Source organism: Merops nubicus, unplaced genomic scaffold, assembly GCF_000691845.1.
Source record: "Merops nubicus isolate BGI_N331 unplaced genomic scaffold, ASM69184v1 scaffold7404, whole genome shotgun sequence".
Classification (NCBI taxonomy): Eukaryota; Metazoa; Chordata; class Aves; order Coraciiformes; family Meropidae; genus Merops; species Merops nubicus.
Genome location: NW_008603558.1, coordinates 77,696 through 89,772, shown reverse-complemented (window position 1 = coordinate 89,772; position 12,077 = coordinate 77,696). Strand labels below are relative to the sequence as shown.

The following is a 12,077-nucleotide window of genomic DNA, read 5'->3' as shown; positions in this document are numbered from 1 at the left end:
CCCCCATCCACTACAAACACCTCGGGCTCTTGGTGGTTTCAGTGCGTCGCGTTATGCCAACGAGTAGATAGCATTGACTGGGGAGGTGGCTTCCGAGCTCTCGTTGCCTTCGGTCTCCTCTTTGTCCTTCTTCACCGTGTACTGGCCGATAAAGGAGCCGTCCTCATTAAACTGCCCTTCTCCCCCCTCTCCATAGTCCACCAAGCTATCGTCGCTCTCCTGCTGCTTTATCGTGCCGTCCAAGGAGGTCTGGCTGTTTGGCAGGGGTTTGTTGTCTTCGTCGCTGGGTAGCAGAAGACAGACAGACACAGTAAGGGTTGAGAATGGGGCTTACAACCTTCACCCAAGGTCTGGATATTCAAAAATAAATCCAGTGTGCAAATAGACTGGCCGGAGACCACAAGTGTGGGGTGCTCTGGCTGCAGGCAGCAAGCCGTGGGGTGTCTGGCCCCTGTGTGAAGGTGGGGAGGCAACCTCCGTGGAGGAGACCCACAGCTGCCTGTGGTTGGTGTTGCTCCAAGCCCAACCTTCGTGCTTTTTCTTTTTAGAAAGTGGGGTTTTTTTGGACCTATATTACATATGATGCTCAAATCAATCCAACTGGATGTATGTTATAAATATCCTTCCCTTGTCATTGATTATGTTCTTCCTTTCTCTTGGCATTTTAGCCAACCTCAATGTAACCTGGTTTAGTGAGGTTTGTTTCCAGATTTCCTTGCAAAAAACCACACTTGGCTCTCTAGGTAGCTACATGCACTGGGAGCACTCTCAAAGCACTGCGAGGGGGCATAAATAGGATGCCAAGTTCTGTGCAGCTTCCAAAACTCGTGGGAATTTACCTTTCCAAGCTTATTTCCGAGCGTCTAAGCTTGTTTGCTCAATTCTTTATCTTTTTCTATTTTCACTAGAAAGATTAAGCCAGGTTGCTGAAAAATAAATAGTCTGACCCACATGAAAAAAAACAACCCTTTAAAGAAAACCTTTTAACAAAAGAAATGGGAGAAGCTGTTTTCTCTCTTGGGGGGGGCAAGGGCTGATATCTCATAAATGCAGATAACGTTGTGTGGAGGATGAGAGTGGGTTACTCTATATAAAAATTAATTTTCATATCAATTAGCCCTTAGTTCATATTTGATCATACGTCCAGCATGCAAATTCTGTGCTGTTCCTCAAGGTATCATGTATTGCCTTGAACATTTGTCCTCCCACCTCCATTCCTGTCTTTTTATTGTTGTTGGTTTAGCTTGGGGCTCATCAGTGTTGCTTTATTTTTCTTCAAATCAGTAAAATATTGCAGCCCTTGATGGTCGGTGTCCACAGGAAGGTGTTTGCCTCCCTCAAAGGCACAAGAAACACTTTGCTTGAGCCAGGGAGCAAAGTGCTTTTCAGCTGGGGAGGGCATTAAATCCCTCTCAGGCCACTGAATTAATGGCATCGGCTCTCTGCAGTGGGAGAGGAATTTGGAATCCCACGCTACAACATGCAGCTTTCCAGCCTATTTCGTGGGGTCAGCACTTTGTTGAATTAAGAATTAAGCGATAATAAGGACCAATATTTGAGGCCTCGTGTTAACTTGGCATCACAATAAAAAAATAACTTGTTAGCTTTGAAAGCAGCTTCTTTCTGGGGGCAGGAGGAAGAGAATTCAGTCTGCAAGCAGGACTGCTGGTTAGAAAGCCCAGTGCTGAGTAGAGAGTGGCAAAACCCAGATCCCTTGATTTGCAAAATCCTTTCCCGAGGTTTGGAGTTCAGTTAAAGCTGAATCTAGAGCCAGATTTTCCCTGATGGGGGGAATCAGGGCACCAAACACCCCGGCAGTACTCTTCCCAAACCTGCCCCTTGGTTTTACCTCTCTCCAGAGCTATTTATCCTGTTAGTGCATTAGGAGGGTGAAGCAGATATTCATCAGCATCTTGATGCTATTTAACCCTGTTAGAATGGATTTCCGTGGGGTTTGCTGATGTGTGCATTAGAGACCCAGAGCACCCAGATGAAAAACATTTGGGAAACGTTGTCCTGAGTTGCATAAATCATTGAGAAGAGGGGGAGGGCTTGAGCCCAAGGGAGGATTTTCAGGACTGAGACAAAGAGTGGGTGAATTGTTTAGGATCTAAATGTTGGGGTTTTTTTTAACTCATGTCCCTCACCACCATCCCCAGGGTGTCTGGCATCAGGGCACTGAATGCCCCGAGGGCATCATCCCCAGGTCCAACCCTTGGCCAGTCCCCAGGAGGGATCAGCTGCTTGAGCTTGGGGCTGGGGGGGGCCTGGCTGGTGCTTGGGGGTGCCCCCAGCCCATGGGGCATTTCCAAGCAAGGTGCAGCTCGCTGGGCATGGGGGTACCCCTGATGCCAGCAGGAGTTAGAGGGATCTTGTTTAATGTGTTAGGTGGAGGCAGGTACATGGGAGTAGGGAGGGGAGGGTATAATTTCAGCTATAAAGAAATCAATAGCTAGAAGGAAGGAAAATAAAAAAAAAAGCTAAATGTGCCGGACTTCTGGCAGCACGTGGTCCTACCTTTCAAGAGACCTTCATGGTCCATGTGGATAGACCAGGTGAAAAGGAGAAGAAAGAATGGGAATAAAACAGAGAGAAGCAGAAAGAGCCTGATCAGAGAGAGATATGATGAGGTCTGCATTTACAGGGGCAGTGCTAAAAACCAAAAAGAAACGTCTGCATTCCTCATGGAGCTGATTGCCTCGTTATACCAAATGGAGCCAGTGTCACTCTTCAGAGCTGGCTGCTGAGGGAGAGCAGCAGGGATGGCAGAGGGCTGTTGGCTTTGGGTTGTTTGGGAAGGGCTGTAGGGAGCAGTGGTCGCTGCCAGGGGCTGCCGTGCACCAGGACAAGGGCCAAGTAAACAGGTCTCTCAGTTTCCCCTCCATCTTTCTGCTGGGTCTCCATGCTATAGTCGTGCACTGGTGTCGTGGTGTCTGTTGACAAGCCTACGCCTTGGCCAGACCTCTCCTCTCCTCACTGGGCTCAGGGGATGTCTCAGTGTCCTCCTCTCTTGACGTTTGCTGAGATGCAACCTGGCACTGCCTGCAGTGTGTGACCTGTGCCACAGGACGCTAGCCTGTCTCTGAACTGGAGCCCAGTCACTAAAACCACTCAACTCTCCCTTCCCTGTGCCCGGGGTTTCCAGCCAACTCCCCCACGTGCAGCTTAAACATTTGGTATAATGAGGCACAGTCATTGGCATAGAACATTGTCCAAGGATAATGGTCTCCTGCTTGGAAAATAAGCTTCTCAGCTTAGCCTCTACTCAGGAAAACCATTATTCTGTTAGTGGAACAGAAAGATGTGACAGTATCTCTTAATTATAGGCTGCAGAGATTTGAAAGTTGCATGCACAGGGCATTAAGGACGTGAGATATGATGAGAGCATATCAGACATGCTATGTGGAGGTGGGGAGGGAAACCAATGAAGAACTCACGTCAGCTCAATTCCTGTCCTTCCCTGAAATGCTAATTGCTACCCTCCTTGATCCTAACATCACAATCATCTTGAATCTTAATCAGCCAACAGTGTTTCATGTCAATCCTTTGGGTTCACCTTCCTTTCTACCTCCTTGAGGGAAGTCTCCTGCTACTTCTCCCAGGAAACCTGTTGTTCCTGGGAAGGAGGGGGCAAAGTTTATGAGTTTTGGGGATTTTCTTGTTGTTGTTCTTGCCTGATTGGTGTTTTCCCCACCTAGTCAGTGGGACAGTGTGCTAGAAAAAGCAGGAGCATCTTGGAGCGTGGTCGTTGCCCTTCTACTGACCTCTGCCTTTAGCCTGCAAACTTTGGGGAATGAGGCTGTCAATAAAAGTTTGAGCTTCAGCTAAGCAGGAGCTGCTGTGTAGTAGGATGGAGGATTTACCCCATTCCTTCCCATTGCCTGGAAGGCAAAACCTCTTGGATGGTGCTTGGGCACTAAATGCAGCATTGCTGACTGTCACGATGCTGCCAGCCATGCCAAGAGCTTGGTCTTCCTTCTACGCAAGGCAAGTGATCCCTGGCAATGCAATTTTCTTGGGAGCGATGGGGGTGAGGAGGTCTTGACCACAACCACCTCAGTGGACTCTTGAGAAGCAGATCTCTGAAACGGGTGCGTACTGCCAGAAGCTCGGCTGTGGAGACCTTGTCTGAGACCCAGGTGATGGAGCTGAGCCAGTGGAACCATGGGTGGGTGACTCCTGGGTGATGAGGTGTTTCAGGACCCCTATCATGACCTGGAGCATTAAGGGGACTTATCCTGGTCAAAGTATGGTCACTAGCTGTGTCGTTTGCAGTTCTGGCTGTGGCTCCTATCAGTCCAAGGAGCACTGCCTGCACTTGGATGGTCATGCCTGGCTGGGGATGGATTTGATCCAGAGCAAAGCCTGCCACAGGACCAGGCTGAGCCTGGCTGGGGATGGGTTTGATCCAGAGCAAAGCCTGCCACAGGACCAGGCTGAGCCTGGCTGGGGGTGTATTTGATCCAGAGCAAAGCCTGCCACAGGACCAGGCTGAGCTCGTTTCCTCTTTGCCATTCATGTCCCAGACAGGAACCTGGAGGGCACATCCCCAGGCTGTGACGTGTGTGTGGGTTTAACATCGTTGCCCCAGCGTTGACTTGCCACCTCTAGAAGTGACAACCAGCCCTCGTGGGGAGCTGAGGAAGGTGTTGCCCCTGGGTGTTGTTCAGGGCCATGAAGAATGGTGACCTTTCCTACAACATGCTGTTTATTCTGGTTCCTGCTGGGCTGTGTGTGAATTCTGTATCATGCTATGGGGACATCAGGGAGCTTTGTGCTTAGGGCATTCCTTGGAGAAAAAGAGTTGCTGCTGAAACAGAGTTACCATGCTGCTAACAACGTGGATGTGATCATGTTGGGAGCTGCAGTTGTTCTACTTCCATTTATGGATCGTGTGCAGGCAGATTTATTCATTTTGCTTCCTCTAAAGTCTTTGGTGGATCACGTGTGTCTTGTTACATCCCGTACTGAATCACAAATAAATTCCTCCTAGCTCAGCTACCTCTATTTTCTGATCTTTGCTCCCTCAATTTGTAATGCCAGGAATATTAGTAATGACACAGGGTTTGGCTAACCCCCGTGGTGAAGTCAGGAGAAGAATTCCTGCTAGCCTGATTGGGCTTTGGATCCAGCTCAGATGGAAAGGTGCAGTTTAATACTTTAAAGAGAAGCTGTAGGTGTTCAGAGGGTGGTGAGCTGGGTGTGCTGTGATTTGTCCCCAGCATCTGACAAGTGTGGGCAATCCGATGAGACCTGACATCCCTGCCTGCTCCTGCTCCTCGGGGGCAGCCCCTGGCAGCAGCAGAGCTGGGGATGCTGCACAGCACGTGAGCAGGCTCGGGAGAGCACCTGACCCTTTCTGAAATATCCTGGGAGTTCTCCTGGAGTAAAAGTGGGTGCTGCTGCTCTTCAAAGGGTGCTGTTTGGTGTGAAGGCACCCGAGCAGAGGTGGGTGTGGGGATTGGAGCAGAACTGCTGCTAAGCTGAGCTGCAGCCCTTGGAGGGTGTTTCTGTAGGTTTGCCTGGGGACCTGGTGGAGTCACAGAATGTTGGGGGCTAGAAGGGACCTCTGAGGATCATCTCGTCCAGCCTCCTGCTCCAGCAGCTCACCCACAGCAGGGTGCCCAGGGTCACATCCAGGCAGGTTTGGGATCTCTCCAGAGCAGGAGACTCCACAACCTCCCTGGGCAGCTGCTCCAGGCTCGGCCACCCTCACCCCAAAGAAGATTTTCCTTATGAAAAAGCATTTCCTTACAGAAAAGCCTCAACTGGAATGCAGGCAGGCCCCCAAATCAGCACCCTTGGATGCTTTTAGGGCTGATCCAAACATAACTTTGGCCATTTCTCCCTTAGATACTCTCTTATGGGTAGGAGAGAGGCTGAGCTACAGGGTGATATACCTGAAATATGCTGCAGAGTTTAATTATATTTTTCTTCTGTGCTTGGAGTGTCTTTAAGGCTGATCTGCCCCTGGCCAGAGCTGTGTCCTGGGTAGCTGATGCCAGAGTCCCAGCTCTGCCTGTGCTGATCCCCCCCAAGGCTGAGCCAGGGAGAGGAGGAGACCTTGGCAGCAGCCCCACAGCCTGGTTTTTAGGCAGGAAATATTTCCTGTGGTAGAGGAGTCGCAGAGGGAAGGAGGCAGGAGGAGGAAGGTGGGGGAGGTAACTGAAGAGGCTCTGTGGCACCGCGGGCGCTGCGGTGACGTGGAGGGGTCATGGTGAGGTCTGTGATGGGGGGAGTGGGGCTGATGGGGAGCCGTGGTGGCGTGGGGAGACATGCCAGTGGGAGCATACCTGTAGTCAAACGAGCCATCCTCTACGTTCTTGTCTTCAGGGTTTAGATGCTCGTCTTTATTGTCTCGTACTGTAAACAAGCACAAGCCCAACATTTGGGTTAAAAAGCAGTAGAGAAGATAAAAAGCTCTACCAAGCAGTCACAGCAGCTGGCACTGAGGCTGGCTGTGAAATCCTTGTGGGGTTGAAGTGCAGCTTTTCACCGACTCTGTAAAAAACCTGTATCTGGGAGAGCTCATGAAGGGCTCGTCAAGGTGGCACCAGGGCACAGAAGCTCCAGATAGCGAGAGGGGATGGATTAATTGGTGGATTTTCTTAAGCCTTATCTTTGCTTTGCAAAAAAATTAATGAGATTTTTGCCTGGAAAGAGGTTTTTCTAGTCAGGGACAAGCGAATTTGCAGACCTGAGGTTGGGTCGTGCATAGCAGGAGTGTCCATCTCCACAGCCCAAAGCCCTCACCCAGCCTTTCATTAACCAAAATGCTTCCTGCTAACAGCAGTGTTCCCACTACAGAGAAAACAAAAAAGCCCTTGCAATCACAAAGCATCTATCTGAGAGCAATAAGATTTGATTAGTCCCCAGAAGCCTGGAGATGTTTAAACCTGGAGCACAAACGATTGCCATGCAACGCTCCTACCTGGGTACTTCCCGCCCCTGCTCCTCTTGATGAAGCAGACGATGAGGAGGATGAGGACCAGGAGAGCTATGGCACACATCAGCCCGATGAACCAGCCCTGCGTGGCAATGTCCACCTGATTCTTGGTGTAAGCTGGGAGGAAAATTGAAAGAGAAAAAAAAACAAACCAAGAAACTCTAAGGGACAGAGCAGAACCACAGAGGGAACAAGATGAAGAGAAAGGCACAGTCCATCAGCTTAGAAATGATCCTCAGCGCTGCATTTGTGTGTCTGGGGGTGGGCTGACCACGTTATCTGAGACTGTAGCACAGGGATCTGTGGCTTTTTGGTTTTCTGTTGTGGTGGTAGGTTGGTCAACTCAACATTTAAACACGAGCTACAAACAGCGAAGGGTCCCAGCATAAAGTGGAACCTCTCACAGCCCAGTGGGGAAGGTGCATTGCAAAGAATGGCAAAAGAAGCTGGGTAACAGATTTGATCTTTCATTTACTGTGTCTGAAAACTGCCCTGGAAGCAAAGAGGTCTGAAAGAACCGTGCCCAAGGGGCTCCAGTCCCTGGATCCAGAGGGTAGCTGAGCCCTGAGCATCCTTCCTGGGAGTAACCTGGATCCTGTAGAGCCCAAGCTGTGGAAGTGGTGGGCAGTGCCTCTGCTGCCACCACCACTGGGGTCCTGCTGCCTTTGGGAGGCCATGGGGAGTGGTCTCCAGGGCTTGTGGAAGCCCACCAAGACTGGGCCAATGCATGAGTGGGGACGCAGTGGTGGGAACAGCTCTCTGAGGAATGACAGCAGGGTCCCAGATAGCTGAGGGGAGATCTGATACTACTGGAAAGTCTTTTCTCCTGGGACAAACTCTTCGTACCACTGCTTCCAGCACCCTCACAAGGCTACTGAATATTTTCATGCTTAATCCCAAGCGAGGAGGTGCCTTGTTGCCCAAACAACACTCCAGCTCCTAACTGCCATGTCCTCCCTCACGTACTCTGATGTCTTGTTTGCAGCTCCCATCCGCGGTCAGACAAATCTGTCCTATAAATAGCAACAAGCTGCCATTTTCTGGCTCTCATTGACATGCACTTTGTATTCAGCAAGACAGAGCAGAGGAGAAAATAACCTTCAGCGCAGCGGGGGGGGGTAAATTTGCAGTGCAAACAGAGAGAGGTGTTCCTGGCAGGAGCGTGGCAGAGCCGAGCTGGGTGGGATTGGACTGGGATTTAGCAGAAGGATGCCTGAAATGGGCAGGACAGGCAGCGGGCATCCTTCTGTCATGCCCATGTGGCAAAAAACAAGATGGTGCTTCCAAAGAAAGCCTAAAAGTCAGCGTTCTGTTACCGTATTCTGAAATGAAAGGCTCTTGCAAGAGAGACACCGACTTTAAAAATGGGTGGAATTGGTAAACTTTCCTAAGCCACATCATTTCAGGGCTCCAAACTTGTACTTCTTCCATCAAAATTGAACCCCAGAGAAGAGGTGCTTGCCTTAGGATGAAATCTAAGCCACGTTGTTGGTAGCTAATTGCCAAATTGCCAGCCAAACCATGACAAGGAAATTCAGATAAAAGAGGAGAATGATAAGAAAAAGAACCATTTGCTAAAGAAATTCTGTTGGACCCTGAATGCTCTGTGCTTGCGAGCAGCACCAAGGACCCTGGGTGGAAGAAGCTGCCTAACAGTGCCTGGGCTCCTTCTGCTACTTTCCCCCTCTGCTGCTGCCACATTTAATATTTACCTGAGCTACACAGCCCTCAACGATGCACTTTTTATAATGGAGAGAATGAGATTATAACGGAGTTGAGCTGAGAAGTGGATTCAATTAGCTGAGTGCTCGGGGAGGAAGGGCTAAGGGAGCTTTACTGGAGAGCTTGGAAATGGAAACAGATTCTATTAGCAGAGCTGATGGGGTTTCTACAGGGAGAAACGAGGGGGTCTTCAAAGTCTGAGAAGCCAGAGTAGCCTGGGAGGTGGGTCCATGCCCCCTGTGCAGACTGGGGCAGAGCTGGCTGAGGGAGGGAGGATTTTGGGAACCTGGTCACCGGGGGATCTTGCAGCAGGAGGGTGGCACTGCCCGTGGCTGAGGTGGAGCTGGAGTCACCATCCTTCCCAAAAAAGCAACACGTGGCGACCAAATTAGAGTCGCAGCAATGTTGGGTTTAGAGCAAACGAGTGACTGTCATTGCAGCATTGAGAAAGAGCAGGTTAAGTACTCGGCTGTCAGGATGTTTGGATTTGCTCTGATGGAAGGCCAATGTCGAGGGGAAGTGGTGGAAAGAGCTGGGTAGCCAAGCAGGTATCAGTCTGAAATGCAACTGCAGGGGCTTTCAATCTTTTTTAGATGAATTGTGGTCTTGTGGCAGAAAATCTGTTACCTAACGGCTGTACTTGATATGCCAATAGCAAAGCTGACTGCCTTCCACCCACAGAAAGTGAGGAAAATTTGGGTCTTTCTCTAAAGGAGACTGTTGGGGATGTGCAGCCTCACTGGCTCCAGCCTTGCACGATCCAATTCCCTGTGTTTGGACAGACTGGAGATTTTATTTAAGTATTTTTGATTTAGAAGACCTCTTTGTGTTAAGCTGTGTTTGTAGTTCAGAAGTGTCCTTTACTACTGGAAGGAACTTGGTTGGGTCATTGAGCTGTTAGTTCATCAGAAGCAAAGTCAGAGGGCAGCATCCTGCACGCAGCACGGGGGGACTACTTCTGATCTATCCACCCTCTAACTGAGAGAACCTTCAGAACAGCTCTTTGGAAAACATTAAAAATCAAAACCCACCAAAAAAAAAACCTTGCACAGTGCTTTTTTTTTTCTTTTTCTTTGTCCAGAGCATTCCTGATGGCAAATGATTGTTCAGTGAGGGCTGAACCCTTGTGTCAGCAGCATCCAGCCAGTGAAGGAATGGATCTGCAGCATCCATACATGCAAGGACAGTGATAGCTCTGTGTCCCCAGCAGTGACAGGGCTCAGGTCCCCAGTCAGCCTCTATCTCAGGGACAAAAGTCTCCCCATCCTTTAGTCCCAATTAATATCCACTAGGAACCCCTCAATTACAGAAAATAAATCTGCCAAGACTGCCAGCATCAATCAGCCAAGGATATTGCTTTTTCATTTTCCCCCCTCTCTATCATGATTCCTTGCCCCTTGCTGTCTGTTGTGCAGGGGGCTGCCCCTTCTCTCCCCCCAAATCCCAAAATGAGTGAAAAGCAGGTGAGAAAAGACAAGAGACGGGTCCGGATTGGGAAATAGTTATCCAGACATACATGTTGCCTGGGTTGGAGGAGCTGGTGGTGATTCCTGACTCAGGGGAGGGTCCAGCAGCAGAAACAGAACTGGGGATGCACTGTTGCAGCTGGAGCTTTTCTGGAGAGAATCTGGGTTGAAAAATCAGTTCTCTCTAGGGGTTAGAATCAGTCTCTGCAATGTAGGAACAGGGTTGGGAGCCCAGGGACTGGAAAGCTGCAGACAGCTTGTGTGTCTGTGAGCCCAGTCCTGCCCAAGCCAAGCTGTGAGAACTCCCGAGGCAAGGCAGTCGTGGCACATACAGCAGCAGAGCGAGGGGGAAAAACCCCAGTGAAAATAAATCCAGTTTGAAAACACATCTCTCTGCAAAGCCCAGCGTGTCCTGGGCGCTGCTGCGCTGTGGATGTGCCCACATCCTGGGGTGATGGAGCTGTCTGGGGAGGCACATCACACCTTGGCGTGGGGCAGAGGCAGGGCAGAGCCAAGGTCAGCACTCGCTGGTGATTTCCCACTGCTGGGCAGAGTTAGGACTGCAGAAACACCAGCAGTTGCCATCTGTCCTTGTGTCATCTTAGCAAGTCAGAGGGTTACTCAGCAACATTACAGCTTGCTAAATTTTTGGGCACTAAATAAGGTGTGCAGGGAGAGCTGCTGCTCCCCACCTTCCCCAGCAGCATTCCCTGGCTGTGAATGAAATTTTCCTTTTTCATTTCTCAGCAAAAAAAAACCCCCGGTAAGTGCTGGAGCTTCTCATTGCACGGCGGAATCTGAGCGAAATAATTCTCATTCTTTGAAAATCACAGCCTCTAACCTACTCCATCTGTCAGTGTGGGTTGCTCCAGTGGTGCTTGCTCCTTGGTTTTTCAGCTAAGTGTTTAGAGCTGCACTTTGACAGGCGTTGTGCACAGGTTCCTACAGCAAAACCCCCGGGTGAACACAAAGGAAGCTACGGCTGGTCTGATTTACTGGAACTCATCAAGGGTGAATGCTGAAGTTTTATAACTGCATAAAGCCTGTGGAAGTCATTAAGGGCATTTTTCTAGCATTCAGTGGGCAGTGTAGAAAGCCCATAATTAGAAAGTTGTAAAAACCACTCAGGTGCTCAGCCTGGAAAACTGCTCACACAATTAAACACAGCGTTGCCAGAGGAAAAGTAGCTGGAGGCTGGAGAGCCCTGAGCGTGTGCCACACGTGAGTCTGACCCGGGTCTTCTGCCACCACCGTGTTCCCCCTCCTGGGCCAGCATCCCACCCCCCTGCCCCTCTGCCACAACCTGGGGCTGGACACGTGCGCGGGGCCAAAGCAACCCCCATCCCCCGGAGCAGCAACGCGCGGGTGGAACTGCAAACACGCCGGAGCGGGGCTTCAAGCAGAGCCACATGACAACACGAGCACCTTCTCCACCCTCCTTCAAGACCCTTTCCTTCCAAGGGCTTCCCCATCCCCTCCTCGGGGGCTCTCCTCCTCCACGCGACGCCGAGCGACCTCCCGGCGATGCTGGGGCCGGGGAGCTCTCCGATACAGGTGGAGATGGGGAGGGGGCTGCCGGGAGGGGTGGGTGAGGGTCGTTCCATGCAGCCATGGTCAAACCACCTCCCGCCACCACGCGAACGGCCTCGGTGGTGATGGATGGGACATGTAAGCGCACCCCGCGGCGGGGCTCTCACCTGAGCTGGTGGTAAAGGTTATGTACGAGTGCTCGCTGGGGCTAGACCATATGGGGAACACCCACAGCTTGTACATCATTCCCGGCGTCAGATCCGCCAGCTGCACAGAGGAAGGGGTCTGAGCTTTAACAGGGATAGATTTCTCTGTCTTGTTACCTGAGAAACAGAAACCGCACATCAAACCCAGCCGCGGGAGGCACGGAGAGATTCCCGTGTTGACACTGCAGGCAACGGGCTCGGCTGGGC

The 12,077-nt window shown here is 50.7% G+C and overlaps 1 protein-coding gene across 1 annotated transcript in view; it reads right to left on the bottom strand.

Moving 5' to 3' along the window:
• Positions 1 to 51: 51 nt before the first annotated feature.
• NFASC (neurofascin) overlaps positions 52 to 12,077 on the bottom strand; it is a 52,568-nt gene continuing 40,542 nt past the window's right edge. Inside the window, exons 28-32 of the mRNA XM_008938711.1 lie at positions 11,832 to 11,987; positions 6,932 to 7,063; positions 6,294 to 6,363; positions 2,518 to 2,529; positions 52 to 283 (exon numbers count right to left, since the gene is read on the bottom strand). Coding sequence (XP_008936959.1) covers positions 52 to 283; positions 2,518 to 2,529; positions 6,294 to 6,363; positions 6,932 to 7,063; positions 11,832 to 11,987 — 602 coding nt within the window. The remainder of the gene's footprint in view (positions 284 to 2,517; positions 2,530 to 6,293; positions 6,364 to 6,931; positions 7,064 to 11,831; positions 11,988 to 12,077) is intronic.